Source organism: Gopherus evgoodei, chromosome 1 (assembly GCF_007399415.2).
Source record: "Gopherus evgoodei ecotype Sinaloan lineage chromosome 1, rGopEvg1_v1.p, whole genome shotgun sequence".
In the NCBI taxonomy this organism is placed as follows: domain Eukaryota; kingdom Metazoa; phylum Chordata; order Testudines; family Testudinidae; genus Gopherus; species Gopherus evgoodei.
In genome coordinates, this window is record NC_044322.1 from 368865811 (window position 1) to 368892771 (window position 26961).

General features: G+C 50.5%; 1 protein-coding gene across 1 annotated transcript in view; it reads right to left on the minus strand.

Moving 5' to 3' along the window:
- Positions 1-2295: 2295 nt before the first annotated feature.
- The window catches only part of SHANK3 (SH3 and multiple ankyrin repeat domains 3), a 727758-nt gene continuing 703092 nt past the window's right edge, over positions 2296-26961 (minus strand). Inside the window, exon 25 of the mRNA XM_030541199.1 lies at positions 2296-4605. Within this exon, the coding sequence (XP_030397059.1) occupies positions 4062-4605 (544 nt within the window). The 3' untranslated portion in view covers positions 2296-4061. The remainder of the gene's footprint in view (positions 4606-26961) is intronic.

The following is a 26961-nucleotide window of genomic DNA, read 5'->3' on the forward strand; positions in this document are numbered from 1 at the left end:
GGGCTGGTGGCTGGGATGTGGGGCGGGGCACGTGAGCAGAGTTGAAATGGTGGCTGTCGCAAGGCTGCTGTACTGGGATGGGGGATGAGCACTGGGTAGGGTATCTGCGGCTGTGTTCTTGGCTCAGGCTAGGGTAGGCGCCATGGGGTCTTGGGAGAATGGGGCAATTGGGTTGTGGCTGGGTCAGGGCATGGGATTAGCCGGTGTGTGTTTGGGGTCCATAAAGGGTGCACAGTAGGATTTTCTTTCCAGACTAATATGGCTACAGATGCCCAGCCCCTCTATGTCCCTTCCCCATGGCAGTGCCCCACGTTGCAAGCTCTGAGATGCAGCATGGGCCAAATTGGTGCAATGCCCACATGGAAGGAAACAGAGTAGTGTCCTCTGGAGAGAGTGGTCTAGGGCATGGGCTGGGTTTGCTCCTCTGAGCCCAAGGCGAGTGACAGCTCAGGGAAGGGGAGACAGCACCCTCAGAGTACGTCAGGAGCTAGCTTCCAGAGCCCCTGGCCCCAGCACACCATGGGGCTGCAGTGCCTCAGCACATGGCTTGAGTCTGCACCAGCTGATGGCTGTAAGGTTCCAAGATGTGTGAGGGTTGGAGAGGAACCTCCTTGTCCTTCTCTCTAACACCAGAAGCGTTAATGCCTCACGAGGGCACTTGGCTTTTTGGGCACACCAGCCATCTGAGAGGGCAGGGGCTGATCCCCCTCCGCCCCAGATGGGGCACCTAGAAACGGTGGGGCTGGCCGTATGAGTGAGAGATCAAAGACAGGTGAAAAGCCAGCGTGTGACATTTGCAGGACAAGCTGGGGTGGCCCTGCAGGACAACCCCCTCCCTGCCTATTTTCTTTTCCTGTAATTCCCCCCGCCTCTCACTTGCATGCTCTCATGTCTGAAGGTGGGCCAGAGGGTATGGTGGCAGACATGAGACCTGATACAATTCAGTGAACCAGGAGGGAAGGGACAAGAACCAGCCAAGGCTAGCCGCAGATCTCCCTGGCTGCGACGGCCTCCTGGGCTCATCCCGGCATTATAAAGGAATGCTGCTCCTCCCAGGGTCTCCCCCCCAGGCTGGGAGGGACACTGCTCCTGCAACCAAGTGGGGACTTGCCCTTTGCCCAGAGCGAGCATCTCCTCCCAGCTGCCCTCCGAGCAGGCCTTCCTCCTGCCCAGCCACAGCCCAGCCCTGGAATGGGGAGGGGTGCATTTCCTTCCACCTCCCAGTCTCTGTCCTGAAAGGGCCCTTCTTTGTCGTCCTCCCCAGCCTCATCCCTGACCCTCAAGTCCTGTGGGAGCAGCCAAAGGGCGCCTGCCTCCTTGCCCTGCTGCCTGGGTGTGGGCCTCTAGCCTCCCTGCACTCAGACGATAATGCCTGTTCCTCGGGATAGGAGGCAGGGGAGGAGCTGTTGCACCAGGCACCCCAGGACTGCAGCAGTGCCAGGGAAGCTGCAGCTCTGTTCAGCTTGGCCTGGGAATGGGAGACTTGGCGTGCCGCAAACCCATGTTCTGTTCTCTATTTCTAAATCTTTAAAATCCTGAGAGTCCGAAAGGAGATAGAGATTCTTGAAAAGGAAGGAACACTCAGTTTCACACATACAGAATGGGAAGAGACTGTCTAGGAAAGAGTATGGCAGAAAGAGATCTAAGGGTCATAGTGGACCACAAGCTAAATATGAGTCAACAGTGTGGTACTGTTGCAAAAAAAGCAAACGTGATTCTAGGATGCATTAACAGGTGTGTTGTAAACAAGACACGAGAAGTCATTCTTCCGCTTTACTCTGTGCTGGTTAGGCCTCAACTGGAGTATTGTGTCCAGTTCTGGGCACCGTATTTCAACAAAGATGTGGAGAAATTGGAGAGGGTCCAGAGAAGAGCAACAAGAATGATTAAAGGTCTTGAGAACATGACCTATGAAGGAAGGCTGAAGGAATTGGGTTTGTTTAGTTTGGAAAAGAGAAGACTGAGAAGGGACATGATAGCAGTTTTCAGGTATCTAAAAGGGTGTCATCAGGAGGATGGAGAAAACTTGTTCACCTTAGCCTCTAATGATAGAACAAGAAGCAATTGGCTTAAACTGCAGCAAGGGAGATTTAGGTTGGATATTAGGAAAAAGTTCCTAACTGTCAGGGTAGTTAAACACTGGAATAGATTGCCTAGGGAAGTTGTGGAATCTCCATCTCTGGAGATATTTAAGAGTAGGTTAGATAAATGTCTATCAGGGATGGTCTAAACAGTATTTGGTCCTGCCATGAGGGCAGGGGACTGGACTCAATGACCTCTCGAGGTCCCTTCCAGTCCTAGAGTCTATGAATCTATGAGTCTATGAAAAGACTTAAACTTTCGCTCAGTCAGTCACTAAACTCACCAAGTCACGAGCATCCCAGGGAAAGGGAGCCGCTCGGTAAGTCTAGAGATACAGAGATTTAGTAAAATGCTAACAAACTCAGGTGCTACAGATATAGATATATAGATATTTTTTCTCTTCTCTTTTCAAATATATAGCTGATTAAAAAGATGCAAAATAAGGATGACTAGGACAGCATGGGAATCCTGGAGTTTAGCATCATCTCTTGTTGATCATCAGCTGCTCTACATAAATGCATGGAGATTATATATTAGCCATCAGTATGTCCCCCTTGGGAACAAGACGCCAAACCAAGAGGCAAAAGAAGACTCCTCCCACCCCCCACCCCCTTTGAACGTTGGCAAAGCATTTTCTGCTTGATTCCCCACCAGCCTCCCTCAGAAATCCCCAAACATGCTTCTTTCTATCCATGCAGCTTCACTTCCTCTCTCACCAGGGCAGCCCAGGGCAACAGGGCAAAGGAACAGAGTCCAAAGGCTCGGCTTTCTCGGCAAGCCATCTCAGGTTTCTTGTTTGCATGGCAACAGGCTTGCTCTGCTTTGGGGTGGAAGCTGCTGAAGGAGCATAGAGTGAAGGGGCAGCAATTGGCTAGAGGCTGCAGATCCGGTTCTCCTTGCAGGGCATTCCTAACTCTGCATCTTGGCCATTGAATCAGAATGGCCCTGCTTGCTGCCACGGCCACTAGGGTCTGTCTGAGCTGGAGCCCACCAATAGTGCCAGGCGCCCGCATGCCAGCGCAGGCTTTGCTCACAGCCTTTGGGAAACAGGTTGCCTGCTCCCAGAACCCCTGACGCCGCTCCCACTGCACTGCTGGGCCTAGGGACCTGCACCTCGGTGCCTGCCTGCCCTCACCAGTCTCTGAGCTGTCATCAGGGGCTGTGAATGCCAGCACTGCACTCTCCACATGGCCCCTCCAAGACTCCCATCACCACCCCCATGCTATTCAGCAGCTCCTCCAGGTGCACAGAGGACCCCTGACCTGCGTACCAGAGTCAGCCACTCCCGCGGGACTGGTGAGCGGCAGCTTGGCAGGATGTAGCTCAGGAAACGGGGACTCGATTGACATTCAAACAAACGCGCACCTTGTATCACATACAGATCAGTTCAGTTCCTGGGTCACAAAACGACCATTGCAACACAGCTGAGCCCCTTTAGCTCACAGCCCCATCGCCCTAACTGAGCTATGGTTCCTAATTTGCACCAGTAACACTGACCACTCCCCTCCTCGCCACAGCCCTTTGATCAGAATACATTCCACAGCCTGCTCCACGCAGGTGAACAAGGTTCTATCACAGACTGGGGAGCATGGGCCAATCCGGGCAGGGCCCACTGCCTCCTGCCACCAGCAGCGCCCCTGGGGAAAGGCACATCAAGCACTATACAGGCCTGACTCTTTAGGAGTACAGAAAAGGGAGTGTATTTCATGCAACATTCCTTTTCCCAAAGGCGGTGTTGGCTGGTGCACGGTTGAGTAGGGGCTGAGCATGTGTTTGTGTGTGTGCATGTGCGTGTCCATGTGTGTTTGTGCACACCTGGGGCTCTGGGTGTATGGAGTGAGTGGGCGCTCCTCAGCTCTTCGCCCTTCAGTGCAGTGGTCAGAATAGAAAGAGAATCAAATTGGTTTTATTCGTCTAGTAGAAATGCACCCTTTCCCCCATAAGTTGGCTCTGGAAGAGGCCAGCACTGCCTAGGATGGTCAACTGTCTACCAGCTGTTTGAGTGCTCGCTCAATGTTCATGCGGTGCCCCACACGTGTCACCCCCAACTCCACAAAGTCCTCCTTGGTGAGGGCAGGTAAGTGTGTGCCCTCAATCTCATTGTCCTCAAACTTGTCTCGATGCTCCACCAAATTGATGCTTTCCAGCCAGTCCCCTACATCGTATTTGTTCCACAGGTGGAGGGGTTTCTGCATGTAGGGCCGCGGTGGGTGCAGAGTGTGCAGGGGAGGCCCAGGAGAGGGCGAGGGGGATGGGGAGCGGCTCCGAGCACTCACGCTCCGCACCACAAAGCGCACCTCCTTGGGCTCATGCGGGATGGAGAGGCTGGAAGATTTGAGGATGGTGGGAGGTGTCAATCCATAGGGCCGCACGGTGCTGAGAGGGTCTGTCCTATCCAGGGCAGGCTTCACTGGACTGGGAGTACGTCGGGTTACAGGGTAGCGGCTGCCAGGTCGAACTGTGTAGGTGGTTCCGGAGCTCCGCTGGGAAATGGTGCTGAGTTCTCCTAAACTACTGAAAAGTCTGTGGAAAGAGAGATACAGGGAGAGAGAGAGAGGGAGAGAGAGAGAGAGCAAAGGGCAGGGGTGAGGTGGCGCTCCCGAGACACAAGAACATACAGATACAGTATACATGGGGGAAGCAGCCAGCTGCTGGAGAACAGGGTCAGCCTGGGACTGGAGGAGTGGTTCTGTGTAGCAGTCAAGGGGATGCTATTCTTGGGGTGGTATCAAGCCTGGAGTGTTTTAGCCAAGATTCTCGGGAAAGCCCTGACGAGCAGTTTCCGGAGGAAGTATCATAGCTGTCTGCAAGTCTCCACATCCTGCTCGAACGCAGCCCAGGTACAATAACTCTTGATGCCTGTGGAGATCCACCACGTAGGCCCTGATGCTCCCTACATACACACGCAGAGCTTCTGCAGCTTGTTAACCTGACTCCTGCATTACACCGTGGTCACAGGCTGAGACAACTCGAGCCTCCTCACCACATGGCCTGTCATCTCTGCAGCTTCCCCTGCCAACGATGTAAATCTGCCTTTGACATGGCATCCCGCCACGCTATCAGAAAGTAACAGAAACCTTCTGTGCACGCTCTGCCATCTCAGAGGGCAGAGCGAGGCCTGGGAGAAGATGGACCCAGCTGGGGTTGTATCAGGGGTATCATGGGCTGTGAATGGGAGTAAAGCTCCTGCACGGTGAGGTGCTATCGAGCAGGGGGTGAGTCACCACAGGGGAGGTGAGACAGCTAAGTACTGGGGCTCAGGTATTGCACAGAAGGTATTTTGACTGTTTCTCTTGGCCCATTAATGCAGGGTGTGAGGTCGTCCGTGTGGGTAATGCATGAACGAGGGGCATGGACAAAGCAAGCGGAGCATGCCTCCTGCTCCTCTAGAAGCTGTGAGGTTTACATGGCACTGAAGGCTACACTGCGTGCTATAGTCAAGGCCTCTTCTTTTAAGAATGTTTTTCTTTTCTGCTTGTGTTTATTCCCTCCCTCCTCCTAGGTGGCTATTTATGGTGGGTGGGTGGAACCAGAGAAGGTTCACTTCTCTTGCTGTACACACTCCAGGCTCTGCGCCAGACCCACGAGGAAAGGCCAGTTCTCGCATTGCCAAAGGTACAGGTTGTGAATCAATGTGGCACAGCTCTGAATGTTCCTGTGAAGGAAATCATGGCAGATTGACTCTGCTTTGAGGGTCCCTGAGCAGAGAAGCAAGGCCTCACTGGCTCAGCTCCTTGTCCCCATGTTGGCTAGCTTGCTGCCACTGCCATGGGTCCAGGTAGCCTCATGCCAGGTAGCTTGACTTCACAGGTGGGTCCAGGGATCCTCAGGATGGGTAGGTTGGTACCCCTGGGATGGGTCGAGACATCCCTCAGCTGGATCCTTGGCTCCACGAGCTCAGGTCTGGGTATCTCAATATCATGGAGCATGGCCCACCAGATAGAATGGGTGAAATGCAATTACAGCTGTTTAACACCACCAGGTAGTTCTACGCCTCCTGCTGTGGTGGGCGGGTAGTGAGCAACTGCACATGACATCTGCCTGGGTGGGGGCAGGGCTTGGTGCTGGGGGTAGAAAACCAGCCGCCTCTATCCAGGATTAACCTGGGGATCAGAATAATTTGTGCAAGCATTAAAGAGAGTATTTAAACTGAAACACTAACATCCTGGGACTGAAGAATGGTCTGTGCAGTGCATTGAGGTCTGTTTTGGTGGCCCCAGGAGAGGCTCAATGAATAGTCGCTGCACAATAACAGAGCTGATTGTCAGTTCTTGTCAGATGTTCCCATTCCACTAAAAGCTGTACCAGGTCACTAACGGGGAGTGGGGCAGATGCAAGAGTGCACCTGGGGCTGGAATCAGAGTTCAGAGAGGTGATCAAAGTCACCCCATGGCTCTGTTTCTGTGCTCCACGGACACAAAACACAACAGCTAATCCTGGGATGAAATGCTAAAGGATAGAGTGAGGGTGAACGTAGGTAGGCCGTGGTGCTTCCTTCACTACCCAATCTTCTTTGAGAAACAGATGCACCTTTGTGTGATGTGGATGAAGCAGCCTCTTTAACACAGCTATAGGGATGGGAGACTGTGCAGGCCTGCAGCCAATCCAGCTGAAGGGCAGAATTAATAGCTTGGGGCTCTCAGGACAGAGCCCCCTTTGGTCACAGCCACTGTGCAGCTCGTTCTGATGCTGTGTGACATTTTACCCTTCCCCTCTCTCTGTTGCTGCCTGGGCAATTATAGCTTTGACTTCTTGGTTGGAAAGAGCAGTCACTCACCTGCCCCTGGGGGTATCAGAGCAGACTGGGATATCTCTGTGTAAAGCACCACGGGCTGGAACCTTCTGGACAGCTGTGACCACTGGGGTCCCCACATACACTCCCTCAACACTAGAGTTGGCAAATAACTTGAGCTTTTAGTTCAGTGGCCGAATGGAAAAATTCCCCCCAAAATTCATTTCATGTTAACCCCAAATGACAATTTTCCAGTTTTTCTTGCCAAAACAACCCCCCAATAAATAAATATATAAACAAACAAACAAATAAAATAGTTTAGAGTTGAATGAAATATTTTGTTCAACCCAAAATTAAATGTTTCATTTTTGAGTTTTTTGTTTGCTTCTGTTGAGTTTTTCTCATCAAATCTAGATAATTTTCTAAACAAAACATTTCAAAATAAAAATGTTTTCGTTTTTCCAGGATTCCCTCCTGCTACCCATTCTTTTCCAGCTGAAAGTATTTGCTGAATTGAACTGGAATTCATGAAGAGTTTTGGTTGACCAAGAACTGCATTTTTGGCAAATAATTTGCCAAAACAATTTTGCCCAGTTCTACTCAGCCTTTCACAAGGCCTGGTGGTTCCCACCTCTCAGTTCCTTTCACTTTGAATCTAGGAGATGCTGCAACAATGTGGTGGGTGGAGATCTGGGCTGGTGAGTTACTCAAAGAGCCACAGTTACTGGTGGGCAAACGTACGTTCTGAGGTGAGCACTGTTGGCACACATCCACGCTCTGGGGACACTGATATGCAGTACCAAATCCCCAGAGAGGAGGGTGTGAGAAGAGGAGTCATTCAAAAGCGATTGCAGGATTGCTCTCCCAAATTGGCATCAGACCTGGAGGCCAGGCCATGAGACTGATGCTGTGTAAGGGGATGGGTGGAGCTCCAGCTGGCAGCACTGCTTATCTCCACCACAGAAATGTTTTGCAGACGTGAGGCAGGCCATGGAGAACGAGCTCTGCTACCTTCATCCTCAGGGAATACCATGTGCTGGGAGTGAGTGGGAGGCCATGTGGCTAGCCACTACGGCTTGGAGTTAGCAGGCTCTCCAGGCTAATGCTATTGGTATGAGGTATGCAGTCTTTGGAAACAAGTAAGATAGGGCCTGATTCTCCCACCACAGGATAGGAGTGATTCCCACTGACTTTAATTCAGGGGGAAGAAAAGGGCCTGTAGGAGTCAACCTCCAAAAGGTTGCAAAGGAGCATCAGCTTAGTGAAAACTAAGTGTAAGAGTCATGAGGGACCTGAATTCCATACAGCTGGGAAGAGCCTGGCTAACCTGTTCAAGAATCATTTTACAGGAGGGTGTCCAAACACAGGTTCCTTGACCGGAATCATGGTGAGCCGACACAGTTGTGTCCTATTAATGAACTCAAGAGGCTCAATCCAGATTTCTTCAAAAGTAACAAATAATCCAGGATGTTAGGGACAGATGCCGAGACTGGAGTGCTGAGCTTTTAACCAGTTCTAAGTGAGAAAACCTTTTCCCACTTAGCTTAGTAAGACTTTCCAGTCGCTGTTTTCTTTACTCTCCAGCAGGTGCTTTCATACCTGCAATAAGTAATCCTCAACTCCTCTTATCAAGATTGCATTAACCATGCTGCCAGTTGCCAAGATTTCAGGTCTAGGTGAGGACATGCACCAACCAATTGCTGAGGTATGAGGAGATGCGAATTCCCTGCCTTCTCATGTGATCTATCACGAAAACTTGGTGCAGTGTAAAGACAAAATGTTGAACTTTGTAGTTATAAGTATCAGAGGGGGAGCCGTGTTAGTCTGGATCTGTAAAAAGTGACGAAGAGTCCTGTGGCACCTTATAGACTAACAGATGAATTGGAGCATGAGCTTTTGTGGGTGAATATCCACTTCGTCAGATACATGTCGATTAAGTGGGTATTCACCCATGAAAGCTCATGCTCCAATACGTCTGTTAGTCTATAAGGTGCCTGAGGACTCTCTGTCGCTTTTTGTAGTTATAGTGATCTCGCTGTAGCAAAGGTGAGGGTGAGCTGAGGCCAGTGGATTTAGGGAAGGGGTTGTCCTCTTAGGTTCATACTGGGATGAAGGCAACCTGGCATCTCCAAGCTGAGAAAATAATGGGCATAGTAATCTCCCTCCCTGACACCGCTGGCATGAGGTCTCACTTTTGCTGCTCCCCGCCTGAAGGAGGGTGGTGACTGAGCCTCAGAACATTCTCACAAGAGTTATCCCTGAAAAGTGAGGGCAAAAGGGAGTGGTTTGGGGCAGAATTGAATGGAAAAAAGCATTTCTGGGTGATCTGCAAAAACCCATTCACTGCATACTGCCAACAGTTTTCAAAAGAGACAGGAAAGATGAAGAAATTCACTGGAACCAGTCAGAAGCTTTCAGATAGTCTCTGTCACAAATGATGAGAGTCCAGAAGTGGAAGGAGAAGTCACTATTTTCTGTCTGAGATTTAGATCTTGCTGCAAGGTTTTCCTCTGGTGGTTTGTCGATGGAGGAGGCTGGGGCTGCCTCTGACATTGGAAGGATGTACCCTACTGTCAGGATGCTTCCTGAAGAATGCTTGATAAATGCCCAAAGATCACAAAGTTGAACCAGTCTAACCCTGCAGGAATTGAAAAACTCCGGCCCCTCCAAAGGTTAGTATTCTCTGCAGACAGCAAACCTGCAGGATGACTTTGCCACTGCGGTCATGCTGCTCTCTGCATAGTAACAGCAGTAGCAACAGATGGAGCTGCTTTATCTGAAGTGTTAAGAGCTGCCTTCAGGGAATGTTGGGCCATCCCTTGTCCTTCAATGGCCTTCTGCAAAGTGATCTGAAAGGGGGTCATCGGATCCCACATTAGGGAATCATTACGGTGCCTGATGATTTCTACCTTTAGCGGAGGAGTTGGTGAACAAGAGCACTTACATCCAAGGTGTTCTAATTGTCTCACAACCTTCTCCTGGGAGTGGGTTTTGGGGAATCCCCGTGGACCAGCACTCCCATTGGAGAGGGCAGATCTGACACTCATGTTTACCCTCTCTCACAATGCAAGAACCAGGGGATACAAAGTGACACTGAAAGGCAACACATTTAAAACTGATACAAGGAAATATTTTGTTTTTAATACACAAGGAGTAAGATGTTCAAAAGCCCCCACATGCCTCAGCCTTTGTGTGGCTGGCAGCAAGACTGACCAATGGCTACTGGTGGAACTGAAGGCTCTGGAAGAATACTTGGAGAGAAGCTTCTACTTGCATAGACTGAAGACTAACCTGAACATGAAGAAGGCAAAACCCTTCCACTACTTCCCATGCCATTCTCCATAACCATGACTCCTTTGGACCAGACTACACCAAGCTTCCTCTCCTCCAAGGACTCAGCTAGCTGAGTGTCAAACGGGTCTGTTGTAATCACAGTATCTGGGAACCAGAAACCCAGCACCACTCAGAAGGGTCCTTGATTCAACCCAGCTCATCACTTATCACAGTCCAAACTGGGAATGGCCCAAGAGAAAAAAGACATGTCAGATATAGGATGTCTTATGGCAGATATTTACTGCCTAGTCCCTGCTCAGAGCCACTGCCTGGACATACACACGGCAGGAGCTACAAAGTCCCAAGAACACAAACGATGGTGGTCAGTGAAGATTGGTGGTCAGCAAACAGACAGCAGTCTATGCTGTTATGACTGATGAAGCTCACAATGCAGCCTGCATTGAGACCCGGCAGGATGACACCGAGCCCCAGGCCAGCCCCTCTTGTCACCTCCAGGCTGCTGAGCCCATCACAAGCCAAGAAAGTGCAGGGGGGCAGGTGGAACAGGATTCTTCTCCTCCAACTTTAGATCCAAAAGAGAGACAGGTAAAACCAAATCATCTAAATTCACCCACCCAACGATGGAAACCAGAAGCACAGTGAATGCTGACTTAGTTCTTAGGTACAGGCTGCCAAAGGCTGCATGGCTCATAAAGGCCCTGATTGTGACCTTGGTAATGAAACACCCATGGCTTGTTGCCTTGGGGGACTTCTACATCCACATCAACAAGGCATCAGATGCAAAACCTCCCAAATTTATTTCATTGCTTGCTTTCTTAGGACTCTGGTAGGTCATCACCCGCCCATACAGCTGGTCACATCCTACACCTGCTCTTTGGATGAGATGTTGATATAGAGAGTGTCAGAGGCTACGTCTTCACTATCCGCCGTATCGGTGGGTAGCAATCGATTGCTCGGGGATCGATATATCGCGTCTCATCTAGACGCAATATATTGATCCCTGAACGCACTTATATCAATTCCAGAACTCCACCAACCCCAACGGAGTTGCGGAGTCGACATGGGGAGCCGCAGACATCGATCCCGCGCTGTGAGGACGGTAATTCGATCTTAGATACTTCGACTTGTTGCGTATCTGAGATTGATTTTCCCCCGTAGTGTAGACCAGCCCAGAGTCTAGTCCGTTTCTTGCACATTCAGGCTGTGGTCTGAGCTCTCACAGATCTATGGAACTCAAAAGGTCCACAATTCTGGCTTATCCACAGAGGCTCATTGACCCTTCCAAATTAAGGGGCATGCAGAAAACCGGCCACACTTCCCCACCAGGCCAAAGATGGGTACATATGGCAAGGAGTGGTGCATTACAACGGCTTATGCTAACCTCAACCACCACCATGCTGGCACCCAACAGGCCCTCCTTCCCATGGCAGATCCCCCTGGTTTTCCACCACCTTGTGCATGACATTGTCAGCCCTGAGGGAACTACAACTAGAAGAGAGTCTCCTCAGCAACACAGAAATTGCCTGACTAGTTCAGTAACCAGCATTAGCTGCTTCAGAGGAGGTCTGAGAATCCCCCAGTAGCAGATATGGGATAATCTGATCCCCAGGAAGCTCTCATTATGATCTCCAATCATTAGAGTTTTAAGCCCTAAAGCACAGAGTTATGCACCTCTGCCACAATGTGTTAGAAATAGCTGCTCTACCGATGGCTAGTCCTGTTAGCCATAGAAACGCTCAATCCATTTTGGAACCTCACTAAGTTCTTGACCTCACTGACAGCTTATATGCACAATAAAGAAAAAAAGAAAGAAAAGAAAGAAAAAAAATAGAAAACTCAGTGAAATAAAACGCTGTCGAAACAACCCACTCAACTGCACACCAATTCTCTCCCTGGGGAGAGGATGAGAGAGAATCAGCCACATGTGACAGGAGTTAGTCACGTTACTTAAAGCATGCTGGAAGGTGCTCAGAGACCATGGTGATGAGGTTGGCATAAGAACCTTTCTAAAACAGACACACGGTGGCAATGAGTTCCACTGTTTAATCATGCGTTGTGAAGAACTATTTCATCTATTATGAACTTGCCACCTTTTCATTTCATTGCATGCCCCCTTTTTTGTGCTATGTGACGAGAACAGAAGTTCCCAGTCTCTCTTCTCCAAACCATTTAGTATTTCATATACGTTTAATGGTACCCCATCTCATTCGTCTCCTCTGTAAAGTAACATTTAAATCTTTTCAATCTCTCTCTGAGAGTTTTTCCAGGCTTTGATCATTGTGATCACTCTTCTCTCACGCTCCTCCAGTTCTACACAGTTTAATAAAGTTCCACTTGCTTAACCCAACCTGCATTCAGCATCTCTCTTTGTGAACAATGCATGGTGGCAGCACCTGAGCAGTGCGTTGTCTGCAGTGCAGCAGCTGCCAGTGCGAACCAGGGACCTCAGCTTGCAAACAGGGGCAGCACAGCACCTGGAGAGGCCAGCATGGCCTGGGGAAGCAGCATGAGGGTGGCAAAGGGGACTTCAGGCCCAAATTCACTGGACTGGGCACTATGAAGATGCCAACAGCCACTGTCCACAACTGATGACATGTTGCCTGCACTTTCCAATGCCAGCATCTTCATGGTCTGTGAGGGGAGGAATGGCGCAGATGCCTGGATAAGAGCCCAGCATGCTGACACCCTTTGCAACAGCAGTAGGTGGCTATAGATGGCTGTACATGCAGATGGGCACAAGCCCAGCACCAGAGGTGTTCCAGAGAAACACTCCCAAATGAGGGAAGGACGGCCCAGGTTGAAAATAACTGGATATGACATCCCCTTGCAGGAGAAGGGAGCAATGGTACAGAAGCTAAATGAGACCATGACAGAAAACTACAACCTTTTCTACAGCTAGGCAGGGACAAGAATGTAAAACTGATCCCAGAAAACAAATCATTTCACACAGCGAGAAGTGATGTACATGCAACACTTGCTCACAACAACGGGGCTGAAAGCAGATCCCAGCAAGACCAAGGCAGTCAGAGACACAGCAGCTTCACTGGATGTGAAAGGGAGACAGCACTTCACAGGACTGAGAAATGTTCTGTCCAGGAGTAGAGGACATACATCAGCAGGCAGGATTTTGAGTGGAACTGTGCAGTTCCCCACCAGCAAACATTTGACACGCTGCCACATATTGTATCAGATGCCCCTGTCCTGAAATACAATCAGCTAGGAGAGCCATTCTCTGAGACCATCTCATTAGTGAGGGTGTGATAGCAACAAGGGAACGGGGCAGTGGGAATTACCTGGTTCCACCTGATTCTCTCATGCTATCTGAAGTACTACCTAGAAATACAAAGACAGGCCTGACAGAGAACTGCAGGCAGGGCAATGCGTGTTAGGAAGGGAGCAAGGAAGTTCCAACCTGGCTGTTTGGTGGCTAGAAAGAGAAGGGGTAGTGGTAGGCCATGTGGCTATATAACCTCTGCTAGAACATTTGGTAGAACAAGATAGGGTGTATGCATCCCCAACAGTCACAGCTTCCCAGAGGCTTTGGTGCAAGTGCATCCCCAGAGCAGGTCCTGTGCTGACACGTTACTTAAGGGAAAAAGACGGTTACTCACCTTTGTAACTGTTGTTCTTCGAGATGTGTTGCTCACATCCATTCCAGTTAGGTGTGCGCGCGCCACGTGCACATTCGTCGGAGACTTTTTACCCTAGCAACACTCGGTGGGCCGGCAGGTCGCCCCCTGGAGTGGCGCCGATATGGCGCCCGATATATATACCCCTGCTGGCCCGCCCGCTCCTCAGTTCCTTCTTGCCGGTGACTCCGACAGTGGGGAAGGAGGGCGGGTGTGGAATGGATGTGAGCAACACATCTCGAAGAACAACAGTTACAAAGGTGAGTAACCGTCTTTTCTTCTTCGAGTGATTGCTCACATCCTTTCCAGTTAGGTGACTCCCAAGCCTTACCTAGGCGGTGGGGTCGGAGCGAGACGTTGCGGACTGTAAAACTGCTGCGCCGAAAGCGGCATCGTCTCTAGCTTGCTGGACCAGCGCATAGTGTAATGCGAAGGTGTGCACAGAAGACCATGTGGCTGCACGGCAGATTTCCTGTATGGGGACGTGAGCCAAAAACGCGGCCGACGAAGCCTGAGCCCTGGTAGAATGGGCGGTAAGGGGCCCCATTGGCACACGGGCCAAGTCGTAGCATGTCCTGATGCAGGACGTTACCCAGGATGCGATATGCTGGGAGGAGATTGCCATGCCCCTCATTCGTTCCGCTACTGCCACAAACAATTGTGGTGAACGTCGGAAGGGTTTAGTTCTCTCAATGCAGAATGCGAGGGCCCTTCGGACATCCAAGGAGTGGAGCTGTTGCTCTCTTCGGGATGAATGCGGCCTCGGGTAAAAGACTGGCAGGAAGACGTCTTGGTTAATATGGAAGGCGGAGACGACCTTAGGGAGGAACGCCGGGTGCAGCTGTACCTTGTCCTTATGGAACACCGTATACGGAGGGTCCACGGTCAGAGCCCGAAGCTCTGAGACTCGCCGGGCCGACGTAATAGCGACTAGGAAGGCCGCCTTCCAGGACAGGTACAGCAGCGAGCATGTGGCTAAGGGTTCAAAGGGGGGCGCCATGAGCCTGGTCAGGACAAGGTTCAGGTCCCAAGCAGGGGCAGGCCGTTTGACCTGAGGGTATAGTTGCTTCAGGCCCTTGATAAACCTAGACACCATCGGGTGAGAAAACACGGACCTGCCAGCCTCGCCTGGATGGAAGGTGGATATAGCCGCGAGATGGATGCGCAGAGAGGAGATCGCCAAGCCCTGCTGCTTGAGAGACCACACGTAGTCCAGAATGGTGGGGACTAGCACGGAGAGTGGGTCGTGGCCGTGCCGGCTACACCAGCAGCAGAAGTGTTTCCATTTCGCTAGGTAGGTTGACCGCGTGGAAGGCTTCCTGCTGCTCAACAACACTTGTTGTACTGCATCGGAACAGCGCAACTCGGACTGGCTTAGCCAGCCAGGAGCCATGCAGACAGATGGAGGGATTGTAGATCCGAATGGCGCATCCTGCCGAAGTCCTGTGTGATCAGGTCCGGCCAAAGAGGTAGGGCAATCGGATTCGCCAGGGACAGATCGAGCAGCATGGTGTACCAAGGCTGCCGCGGCCACGCCGGAGCGATCAGGATGAGGCAGGCCTTGTCTCTCCGGACCTTGATCAGGACTCGGTGGATGAGAGGGAAGGGTGGAAAGGTGTAGCAAAGACGACCCGTCCACGGTATGAGGAACGCGTCTGACAGGGAGCCCGGGGAGCGATCCTGTAGAGAGCAGAACACCTGGTATTTCCTGTTCAATCTGGAGGCGAACAGATCTATCTGGGGAAACCCCTACCTCTGGAAAACGACAGAGAGGACGTCCGGACGGATGGACCATTCGTGGGACAGGAAGGATCTGCTCAGGTGATCCGCAAGGGTGTTCCGCACTCCCGGGAGAAAGGAGGCCACTAGATGAATAGAGTGGGCTATGCAAAAGTCCCACAGACGTATTGCTTCCTGACACAGCGGGGAGGACCGGGTCCCGCCCTGCTTGTTGATGTAATACATGGCCGTTGTGTTGTCCGTGAATACCGCAACACAACGGCCGTGCAAATGGCGTTGGAATGTCTGGCATGCTAGGCGAACTGCCCGTAGCTCCCGCACATTGATGTGAAGAGTCAACTCTCTCTGTGACCATAGACCCTGTGTACGCAGGGTCCCCAGGTGCGCACCCCAGCCCAGCGATGACACGTCCGTTGTCAGGGACACTGAGGGCTGAGGGGCGTGAAACGGTAGGCCCGCACACACTTGGGAGGGCGTTGTCCACCAGCCTAGGGAACCTAGAACAATCGGTGGAATTGTTACGATTGTGTCTATGGCATCCCTGCCTGGTCGATAAACCGACGCGAGCCAGGTCTGCAGCGGGCGCATGCGGAGTCTTGCATGTCTGGTGACGAAGGTGCATGCGGCCATGCGCCCCAGGAGAGCGAGGCACGTTCGAGCAGACGCGGTCAGGAAGGCCTGCAGGCTTGTGACCATGGACACTATGGCTTGGAATCGGTGCCGGGGGAAGCTGGCCGTTGCGAGGTTGGAGTCCAGCACTGCCCCAATGAACTCTATGCTCCGCGTAGGCACCAGAGTGGACTTGTCCGGGTTGATGGTCAGACCTAGGCTCGCAAACAGCTCCCTGATGATGGTGATGTGCCCGGTCACCTGCGCCTCCGACGTGCCTCGAATGAGCCAGTCGTCGAGGTAAGGGAAGACACGGATACGACGACGTCGCAGGGCAGCAGCGACGACCACCATACACTTGGTGAACACCCGGGGGGCTGAGGAGAGCCCAAAGGGGAGGACCGTGAACTGGTAGTGGTCCTGATTTACCACAAAGTGAAGATGCCGCCTGTGCAGGGGAAAGATCGCAATGTGGAAGTATGCGTCCTTCATGTCGAGAGCGGCGTACCAATCTCCGGGATCCAAGGAGGGAATGATGGTTCCTAAGGTTACCATGCAGAACTTGAACTTTTTGATGAATTTGTTCCGGACTCGCAGGTCCAGGATGGGTCGAAGGCCCCCTTTTGACTTGGGTATTAAGAATTACCGGGAATAAAACCCCTTGCCCCTTAGCTCCCTTGGCACCTCCTCTATAGCTCCAATGCGCAGGAGCTTGTGAACCTCCTGGAGGATAAGTTGCTTGTGAGAGGGGTCCCTGAAGAGGGACGAGGAGGGAGGATGGGAGGGGGGTGGAGAAACAAACTGAAGATGGTAACCAAACTGCACCGTGCGCAGGACCCAACGATCCGAGGTTAGCTGGGACCATGATGGCAGGAAGGGGCGGAGGCGGTTGAGGAAATGAAGTGGATCCAGGGAAGGGATTGGTAAGCTGCTCTCGGGCGCACCTTCAAAAGTTCGCCTTGGGTCCCTGCGGTGGCTTGTCGGACTCGGAAGTATTACCCCTTTGAGGACCTGGTTGACATCTACGGTTCGGCAGACCTCGCCTCCAGTTGAAATCTTGTCTGGGGCGAGGCGGGGGGTAAGTGCGCTGATGGTAGGGGCGGAATGGCCTTCTCTGAGTCTGGGGCATGTGCATACCCAGTGACCGCATGATGACTCAGTTATCCTTCAGGCTCTGTAGTCTGGGATCTGTCTTTTCAGAGAAAAGGCCCTACCCATCGAATGGCAGGTCCTGAATCGTGTACTGTAGCTCCGGCGGTAGTCCGGAAGACTGCAGCCACGATATACGGCGCATGGCTACGCCCGATGCCAGTGTTCTTGCTGCCGAATCTGTGGCATCTAAGGACGCTTGTAGGGAGGTCCTGGTGACCCTCCTGCCCTCTTCCAGGAGAGATGAAAATTCCTGGTGTGAGTCTTGGGGAAGCAGCTCCGTAAATTTGCCGACAGCCTCCCAGGTGTTGTGGCTGTAACGACTCAGGAGGGCTTGCTGGTTCGCCACACGGAGCTGAAGGCCTCCCGCGGAGTACACCTTGCGGCCCAGCAAGTCCATGTGCCTGGCTTCCCTGGATTTTGGCGCAGGAGCTTGTTGGCCGTGGCGTTCTCGCTCATTGACTGACTGTACCACCAAGGAGCAGGGAGCGGGGTGTACATAAAGGTACTCATACCCCTTGGATGGTACCATATACTTCTTTTCCACTCCGCGGGCAGTGGGTGGAATGGAGGCCGGAGACTGCCAGATGGTGTCCGCCTTCGCCTGGATTGACTTGATGAAGGGGAGGGCTACCCTGGTCGGTGCCTCCGCAGAAAGGATGCTTACCACCGGGTCCTCCACTTCCGGGACTTCCTCGACAGGAAGGTTTATGTTCTGGGCAACTCGCCTCAGAAGGTCCTGGTGTGCCCGGAGATCAATCGGCAGGAGCCCTGATGAAGATGTGCCCGCAACCGCCTCATCTGGGGACGAGGAAGAAGACACCCCAGGTAGGAGTGGTTCCTGAACTGAAGCCTCGTCCAGAGGGACCTCCACTTCCCGAGCACCCTGCTGCGCCAGGGGATCTGTAGGGACTTCCTCCATACCTCGGGGGGGAGCTGGCTGACCATGGCCTCCGGTGCCTGATGCTCCGATTGGCCGGAGCGAGCGGGGCCCGAAGGTTCGCCCTGGGCTTGGTGGTATGCCCAGGGCGTCCAAAAGGACCATTGTGGTGGTCCCTGGTCTGGGTAGGCCTGCACATCTGAACCCCCGTAAGAGGCGCTGTCCATTCGGGAAATAGCGGACGAGTGCCTTGAAGGCCATGGAGGAGCCGTCGATGACTGCGTCAGGCCTCTGCGCACCCCGACGTCGCTGCGCGGTGCCGGCGAGCGGTACTGGGAGTCATGGTGGTACCTTGACCTAGACCAGGACCTGTTACCAGCTCGGTGCCGGGAGGTCGACCGGTGCCATATGCTGCCGTGCCGGGATCGGCTGCGGTAGGAACGTCGGTGCCGCAATCTAGACCGGTGCTGAGAGTAGTACGACGGCCACCGGGATCTTGAACGGTGCCGTGAGTACGACCGGTGCCGCAGGTAGCGGTCCCGGGACTGCGAGCGGCGTCTGGATCTCGAGCGGCGACGCTGAGAGTGGTCCCTCGATCTGGAACGGGACCGATGCCCAGTAGTGCCCGGTGAATGCGGCCGCACCATGGCGGGCTTGCCCATCGATTGGAGAACCCGCACCGGCGGTGCCGGGGGTTGGGGCAGCTCGGGCTCTGTCATGGCGATGAGGTCGCGTGCAACGGAGAAGGTCTCCAGCGTGGAGGGTACGACGAGCTCAACCGCTGTTCTCACTGGGGAGCTGAGATGCACCGGACTCAACGGTCCCTGAGGAGCCGGAGTCAACGGTGCGACAATGCTCGGTGCCGCGGCGGATGACGGTGCCAGGCGGTCAGGTTTGGAGCCACGCTCTGACTGTGGTGCAGTTGCAGGCACCGCAGGAGCCCTGTGCTTCTTGCTCCTCGGGGAGGGGGAGCGGTGCCGGCTAGGGTGCCGGGCCGGTGCCGAGCAGGAAGTCGAAGCCTTTGCTGGTGCCGGGCGGTCCGGAGCAGAGGCGACACTTGGCGCCGGTGCCGGAGTCGGTGCCGACGGCGGGGGAGTCAGCGCTGCCTCCATCAGGATCTGCTTCAGGCGACTGTCCCGCTCCTTCTTCGTTCGGGGCTTGAACGCCTTGCAGATCCGGCACTTGTCCGCAAGGTGGGACGCGCCTAGGCACCTCAGACAGGAGTCGTGCGGATCTCCTGTTGGCATCGGCCGATGACAGGCCGCACAAGGCTTAAAGCCGGGTGAACCGGGCATGGGCCCCGGCACCGCGGGGAGGAAGAGGGGCGAACCCCCGATCCTCTATATAACTATCTGCAACTACACTTAACTAACTTTATAACTACAACTATTACTATAATTACAGAACTATATACACTAAACTGCAGAAGAGTGAAACGCTAGGGAGGTGGAGAACAGCTAGCCCTGCTCCACAGTTCCAATGACCGACACGGGCGGTAAGAAGGAACTGAGGAGCGGGCGGGCCGGCAGGGGTATATATCAGGCGCCATACCGGCACCACTCCAGGGGGTGACCTGCTGGCCCACCGAGTGTTGCTAGGGTAAAAAGTCTCCGACGAATGTGCACGCAGCGCGCGCACACCTAATTGGAATGGATATGAGCAAGCACTCGAAGAAGAACTAGAAGTTTCTTGTGCTGGAGTTGAATCATCAATTGCCCCAGTGTGAAGGATCATGGGTTCTGAACCTGGGTCTGCAGGTCCCCAGACCACAGCCACCATCCAGCAGCTTGCTAATACCAGCAGCAAGTATGGGCTGGTAGAACATTGCTTACCATAGTCACTGCCCACAAAGCTCCCAATTGGAGGAGACATCTGGCTTCTCCAATTAGCTCAGACTCACTATATAAGACGGGAGGCACAGGAAGTTGTGTGAACAACTAGATGAATTCCTGGATGGCTGCTACATTGGAAGCTCCCTCTTGCCTGGCTCCTGGGCCTTACCCTATTCCTGATTTCTGCCTTCTTGTCCCATTCCTGACCACCTGACTTGTTCCAGACTCTGCTCTACACCTCCTTCTTGGCTTGACTCCTGACTCGGTCTCTGCTTCCTAGCTTCTGACTCCTGCTCTGACAACCTACATCCCAGTCTATGACACCCAGCTGTATATTTATCTGTTCTCTGGAGCTTGTTTCCTTTGCTTATGGGCAGCCACTGTATCATCTTCAAGGTAGATCAGGTGGTTCCCAAAGGGATGCATTTTGAGGGTTGTTATACTGATCCCTAGAGGAGCTGCGTTATGTGGGCAGTTTGCTGGTCCTGGAAGAGGGCATACTGGTACCCAGAAGCTCCTGTGAGGGGGGGAAGTCAGATGGCCCTAGACAGGGGACTACAGTAGGAGGGTAGAACTGTACATTAAGGTTGAAAAACAGCTTCCATTCTAGCCTCCTTTTTTCACATGCTAAGATACTTCTGAGAAATTTACCCAAGACACTGAGCTGAAACTCCTTGTTTGTGTCCAGTGTGTCTAGGGAGTTTCATTAAGATCCCTTTCTCTGCATTTGAGTTACAGGTGTGGAAAAATACACTTTTTGCTGCTTTGAAAATTCTAACCATCTCTTGGAACACCCAAAATGGCCAAAGTCTGACTCCTGCAGTTGGCTCTAGTCCTTAGGAATGAGCAGACACTTCAGCTGATTTGAAAATAACGGTTTAAATAAAGCAAAACCGTGCACTGAGCACAGGCAATAGCTATTTTTCATTAAGCCAGGAGGTGCACACTCAATGGGAGACAGTTCAGAAAGTCAGCATGTTTCAAAGCTGGGTAACAGGAGGCAGCTGGTTTGCTTACATAAATGATTGCAAAAGCAGCAAAGAGTCCTGTGGCACCTTAGAGACAGACGTATTGGAGCATGAGCTTCCGTGGGTTAATACTCACTTCGTCAGACGTATGCTCCAATTGGAGCCCATGCTCCAAAATGTCTGTTAGTCTACAAGGCGCCACAGGACTCTTTGCTGCTTTTACAGATCCAGACTAACATGGCTACTCCTTTGATAAATGATTGTAGCACTCAAGCTACTGGACTGATTTCCTTCAAGTCTGGCTTGTTTTGTAAATCTCACAGAGATGGATGTGCTAAGCCACGTATGGTTCTGATGTTTTAAAGTTATATGAGTCACATTCTGTTTTGAGTTACACTGGTGTAAATCTGAAGTAAATCCATTGACTTCAGTGGAATCAGTCTGGCTTTACATAGGTACAAGTGAGAGCAAAATTTTGCCCAGGAATGTTTTAACACTGCTGACAGTGGGGCACCTCACAGGGTGTAGTACAGTATTATAGACACGGGTATGTGCAGGTCTGGAAATGTGTACCTAGTCTTCAGTATTAGCAGACACCTGGGACTCTGTGTTGACTGGTCCTAGTTGGTTTTAGAATTGGGCCTTTTTATTATTTTTTTTAAAGCTTCTATCTTTAAAAAACTTAAGAAATTAAATGCAAAAAGTTACAATAAGGCAATGTTAAGGCTGCACAGCTAAGCTGGAGTCAGGCAAAGCAAATGTTAAGGTTGAATATACAACCTGGACTCTGCCCCGTTATGATGATACACTATTTTACTTTTTTAAATATTAAGTAGAACTACATCTTCATAAAGTGCTTTATATATGAGCAATGCCTGCCTCCCGTCTGTGCTGCTTATGGGAAGAGTCCTTGCTATACAGCCCCAGTTCAAAAAGTAAATGAAGGTTACTTACTTGTAACCAAGGTTCTTTGGGATGGACTCTGCACATCTCCACTCTTGGGATATGCATCAACTGGAGCCGTTGAATGGTGCAGCCTTCTGCTAGTAGCAGAGCACTCACATGCCCCTTCCTACACCTCCCCTCAGTGAGCACGAGGCTAGAAAAGGAGGCATAGTGGCAGTTGCTGCCTCAATTCCTTTCACTGGTAGTGTAGAGCCATGAGGAGTTACAGCTCCGCAGAAGAGGGGAAGAAGGGGAAGGAGTGTGAATATGCAGAGTCCATCTTGAAGAATCTTGGTGACAAGTAAGTTACCTGCATTTCTCTGAGTGTCCTTTGCAAATTCCCATTCTCGGGACAGTGTAGTCAGTATATACTGAAAGATGCATGGTGGGTAAGGAGTCCTAATTAGAACAAGGAAGGGGCAGTATCAAGCTACCTAACCAGGCATCTGATTGAGGTAAACATTTGTATTCAACTCCACAGGGCTGCTTTACAATTTTCAATTAGTGGGACATGCTTGAAACATGCAACAGAAGCAGCCATTGCTCTTGTGGAGTGTGCTCTCAGCAGAGCAAGGGAACCCATGAGGCATTTTTATCCCTTTTCTACTATACACAGTCTGACCCAGCGAGATCAGTTTGTGTGGAAATGGGATTTCATTTACAGGTATCCACGTATAAAAGAAAAGCTTGCATGAAGATCTAAAATCTATAGTCCTACTGAAATAGAAATGTAACAGTCTTAGCATCCAAACAGTGTAGCTTTGACTTGCCCTTATTTGAATGTAGTCTGGAAGAGTAATGGATTGACTGACAGGGAAATAAGAAATTATTTTTTGTATAAATTTTTTGGTGAGGATGAAGAACTACTTTATCTTTATGAAAAATTGTAACTGGAAGGTGAGTCATTAAGGCATGAAGTTCGCTAAACCTCCTGGCTGACATTATCGCTATAACAAATGCAGTTTAGTCAGAAGATGTAATAGAGAGCAAGAAGAGAGAGTTCGAAGGGTGGAGACAAGGTCTGCTAGCACTAAGTCCAGATCTCATGAGGGAACAGGCTGTCTCACAAGGGATAACGATTTAGCCTTTCAGAAACCTCAGTATCATCATGCAAGAATATAGATTGACTATCTACTGGTATATAAAAAGCCGCAACTGCAGCTAGATGTACCATGAGTGATGTACCAGATACACCCTTATTCTTCAGTAACAGCAAATACTTTAATATGGATTGAATAGGAGCCGACTCAGAATCAATAACCTTAACAGATACCCACAGTGAAAATCTCTTCCATTTTAAATGGTAACATTTCCTAGACCATCTTCTAGCGTTAAGTAAAACATGTACACCAATAGAGAGCAATTCTCTACTTCTGTCAGAGCCCTAGTGCCCACGCTGTTAGATGCAGTGAAAGTGGACCTAGGTGGTACTTTCCCGTGCTGCTATCACAGAAGGTCTGGAGACACAGGTAAGCACCTGCAGTTCCCTTTGGAAAGAAGGAGCAAGTCCATGTACCACTGTTGTCTCAGCCATGCAGAGGTGATCAATATAATCCTTGCTGAGTCCTTCAACCTTCAAGGGAATGGTGGAGAAGCATACAGTAGATCTGCACCCCAACTGCGGAGGAATGCATCTATTCAAGAGCAGAAGTATATGCTCACTTTTTAACAAAAGCAATAGCACTTGGTGCTGAATTTTGTGGCAAACAGGTCTATTTTTGGAGCACCCCAAAGAGAAAAAAATGTCCTGGATCACAATCTTGAAGAAGTACCATTCTTGCATCTGGGAAGAGTCTCTACTTTATTGGTCTGCTAACTGGTTGAATGATTGTGCCACATGCAAAGCAACTGGACAATTCTGGTGAAGAATACACCAGTCATCAAAGCCTCCTTGCAAAACAGTGAGGAGTAGGCTCCTCCCTGTTTGTACACATAGTACATTGCTGTCATAGTGTCCATGGCCATTTGAACCACAGATAGTTGCACCTGAGGGAGGAAAGATCTGAGCGCCAAATGAGTTGCTCTTCACTCCAGGACACTGATAGCCAGAGGGTCACCTTTATGATTCCAGAGAACTCTTGTTAAATGACTGCTGAGATGTTCACCCCATCCTGTTTTAGAGGCATCTGTTGTAATTATCATGAAAGGAGAGGGAAGGCTGACATTCATGCCCCCGCCGTACGTGTTCCTGGTTCATCCACCACAAAAGAGCTTTCTGGAAGCTTGTTGGAATGTTAAGTATTCGATTCATATCCTGTACTGCAGGTCTGAAGTTTCTTGCCAATCAGGGTCTCATTCTTAGTCTTACGTAAGGGGTAACATATGTGGTGGTGCTATGAGACCCAGTAGGGAGAGGAAGAACTTTACATTTTGAGAAGGACTTTAAAGTAGAGACTGAATGGTAGATTTCATCTTTAGGAATTTCTCCTTTGGAAGGTAAGCTCTCGCCATTCTAGAGTCAAGTGCTCCTATGAAAAGGATATTTTGTGAGAAATGTCAATAGAGATTTCTTTTCGTTTATCAAAAATCTCAACCTTTCTAATGGAGAGCATGGAAATTGAGTGACTCCCTTCATTTCATCTTTGGCAGATGCTTTTAGGAGCCAATCACTGAAATATGGTAAAATAAAAATCCCATCTTCTCAGAAAAGTTGCCAGTACAGATAGACACTTCGTAAAGGCTTGGGGTACAGCAGAAAAGTCAAAGGTGTGACACCCATCTTGGAAATGCCCTATGGCAAAATTAAGGTACTTCCCATGTGACGGGCTTATCAAAATATGAAAGTAAGATACTTTGAGATAGAGAGCAGCAAACCAATCTAAATAGGACAAGGAAAGGATAATGAATCCTACAGTTAACTTTCTGATGTGAAACCTTTGGATCTATCGGTTTAGCTTCTTCAGATCCAGGACTGGACAAAGACCTCCATCTTTCTTAGGAATTAGGAAATAGCAGGAGTAGAATCCCCGATTTCTCAGATTTACTGGAACCTCTTCTATTACTTTCTTCCTTAGTGGAGCGTTGATTTTTGTTCTTAACACTGAATTGGAAGAGGGATCCTGACAGGGCAGATTGGTTTGGAGGGAGATTCTCAAACTGGATCATACAACTGTGTTTCATAGTATCCAAAACTATAGTGCCCAAATGGCATAAACATTCACCAACGGTTAGGGGAAGAGAATTAAGGCTGGGTTTGTGGCTCTCCATCTTCATGTCAAACCTGAAGTTTAATTGTAAGGAAGGAAGAAGTGGAGGACGAATTCTTTTGTCTCATCTTGGATTTAAAGGGACGTCCTTTATATTGCTGCTGAGAAGCAGAGGATTGCTGTTGCTATTGCTGTTGGTCGTGTTGTCTCCCTTTGTTGAAATATGAAGATGAAGAATAAGGTGGATAATATTGCCTTGGATATCTGAAGGCAGCTGTAAGAATTCTTCTCTTGAAAGGTTACAAGAGATCTAGCGAGCTAGCTGTTGATCTTGTTTCTTTCATTTTCTCCAATCCTCCATCCATTTTACAGCTAAAAAGTCTATCCCTTTCAAGCAGAAGTTCTTCACTCCTTGACCTTGTTAGGTAGGGAAAAGCGGACGAGCATAGCCTTGCTTGTCTTCAGGCAGCTATCACTGCAGCTATCAGTGTTGAAGATGTACCAGAGACAACAAACGGTGCTCTCAGTGCATGCTCAGCACCATTATGGTCCTCCTTAATAGGGCATTATCAGTCTGCAATGCTCATCAGGTGGATTCTTGGTGAAGAGTGAACTCTTGTCCTACAAGTGAAACTGGCTAGGCAGTTAGCTATCCTCACGTTTAAAGATGATGTAGAGCAGTCTATTTACACCTAACTATCTAACAATTAAAAAGGTAAGACACCTTGGTAAGGATCTTGACTCTCAAGAAGGTTCACATCCACGTATGGCCAGTGACTCGAAGAAACTGAGGTGACCACTGCTACATCCTCCTTTATAGCTCCACTCTCAGAATGTGCTCAAAGCTGGGGGGGAAGGAGGGGAGTTGGGAAGGGGACATGAGCACTCTACTAGGCATTACTAGTAGAAGGCTGCACCGTTGAGTGACAGCAGTCGACATATATCCAAAAAGTGGGAATATGCAGAGGACACTCAAAGAAGAAACTAGGATTATTATTAAGGAGCTCTTCCCATAGAGTTGGGTAGCACAGAAATCATGGTCATGTTAAGAAGGATTAGGCAGTAGGATGGAGACTAAGCTTTGTATGAAGCTCATGTATACTTGGATGCGATATGGCACCATGACAAGAATCAGCCAAAGGTTTCACCCTCTTGGAGTTGTGCCTGAGCACTGTCTGCAGTTCATGAGCAACAGATGGGGCTGTGGGGCAGAGACAAAATATTGTTCAAAACTCATGAACAACTGGATGGGGCTGACACACAGCACTGCGTGAAGCTTATGCTCACAGTCAGATGGGGATGCTGGGCTCAGAAGAAACAACACCCAGTAAAGTCTCACATAAACAAACAGGGCTGTGTAGTGGAAACAGCAGCTGACACTCACGTTCAGTCACGTTGTGTGTTTGTGAGAGAGATTGAGATCGAGATCAAAGCACTATCTGAACCTCCTGTTCAGACATCATCTGACACCCACACTCAATTGGACGAGGATGACACCAGCTCCATCCACTCCAAGCAAAGCTGATCACTTTGATGCTTTCTAATGTCTTTGGTGCTGCCAGCAGGCTGGCAATATTCTGGGAGTATCAGGTGTGTGGAAGTGAAGGGTCTAAGCAACAGCTATGTTCAGACCCCTCCTCCCTCTCTGTAGCATCAGGATGAGGGAGGTCCAGGGTACCTGCCTCAGTTGGGAATTTTGAGAAATGTTTGGCTCCACATCTGGATGCCGGAGCCCAGTTTTTCCTGAGTCCACATGATAATGCCCTAAACACTCAGACATTGTGTAACACCAGTCACAGAGTCAACAGGACTGAATGCATGAAAACATGGACATGTGGAGTGAACTCTGACCTGAGGAGGCCCCTCCCTCGCTGGCCATGGACACACTGAACAAGATTCGTTCTGCATAAGCTGAGGCGCACACACTTATCAGCCAGGGTCTCCTGGTACACTTG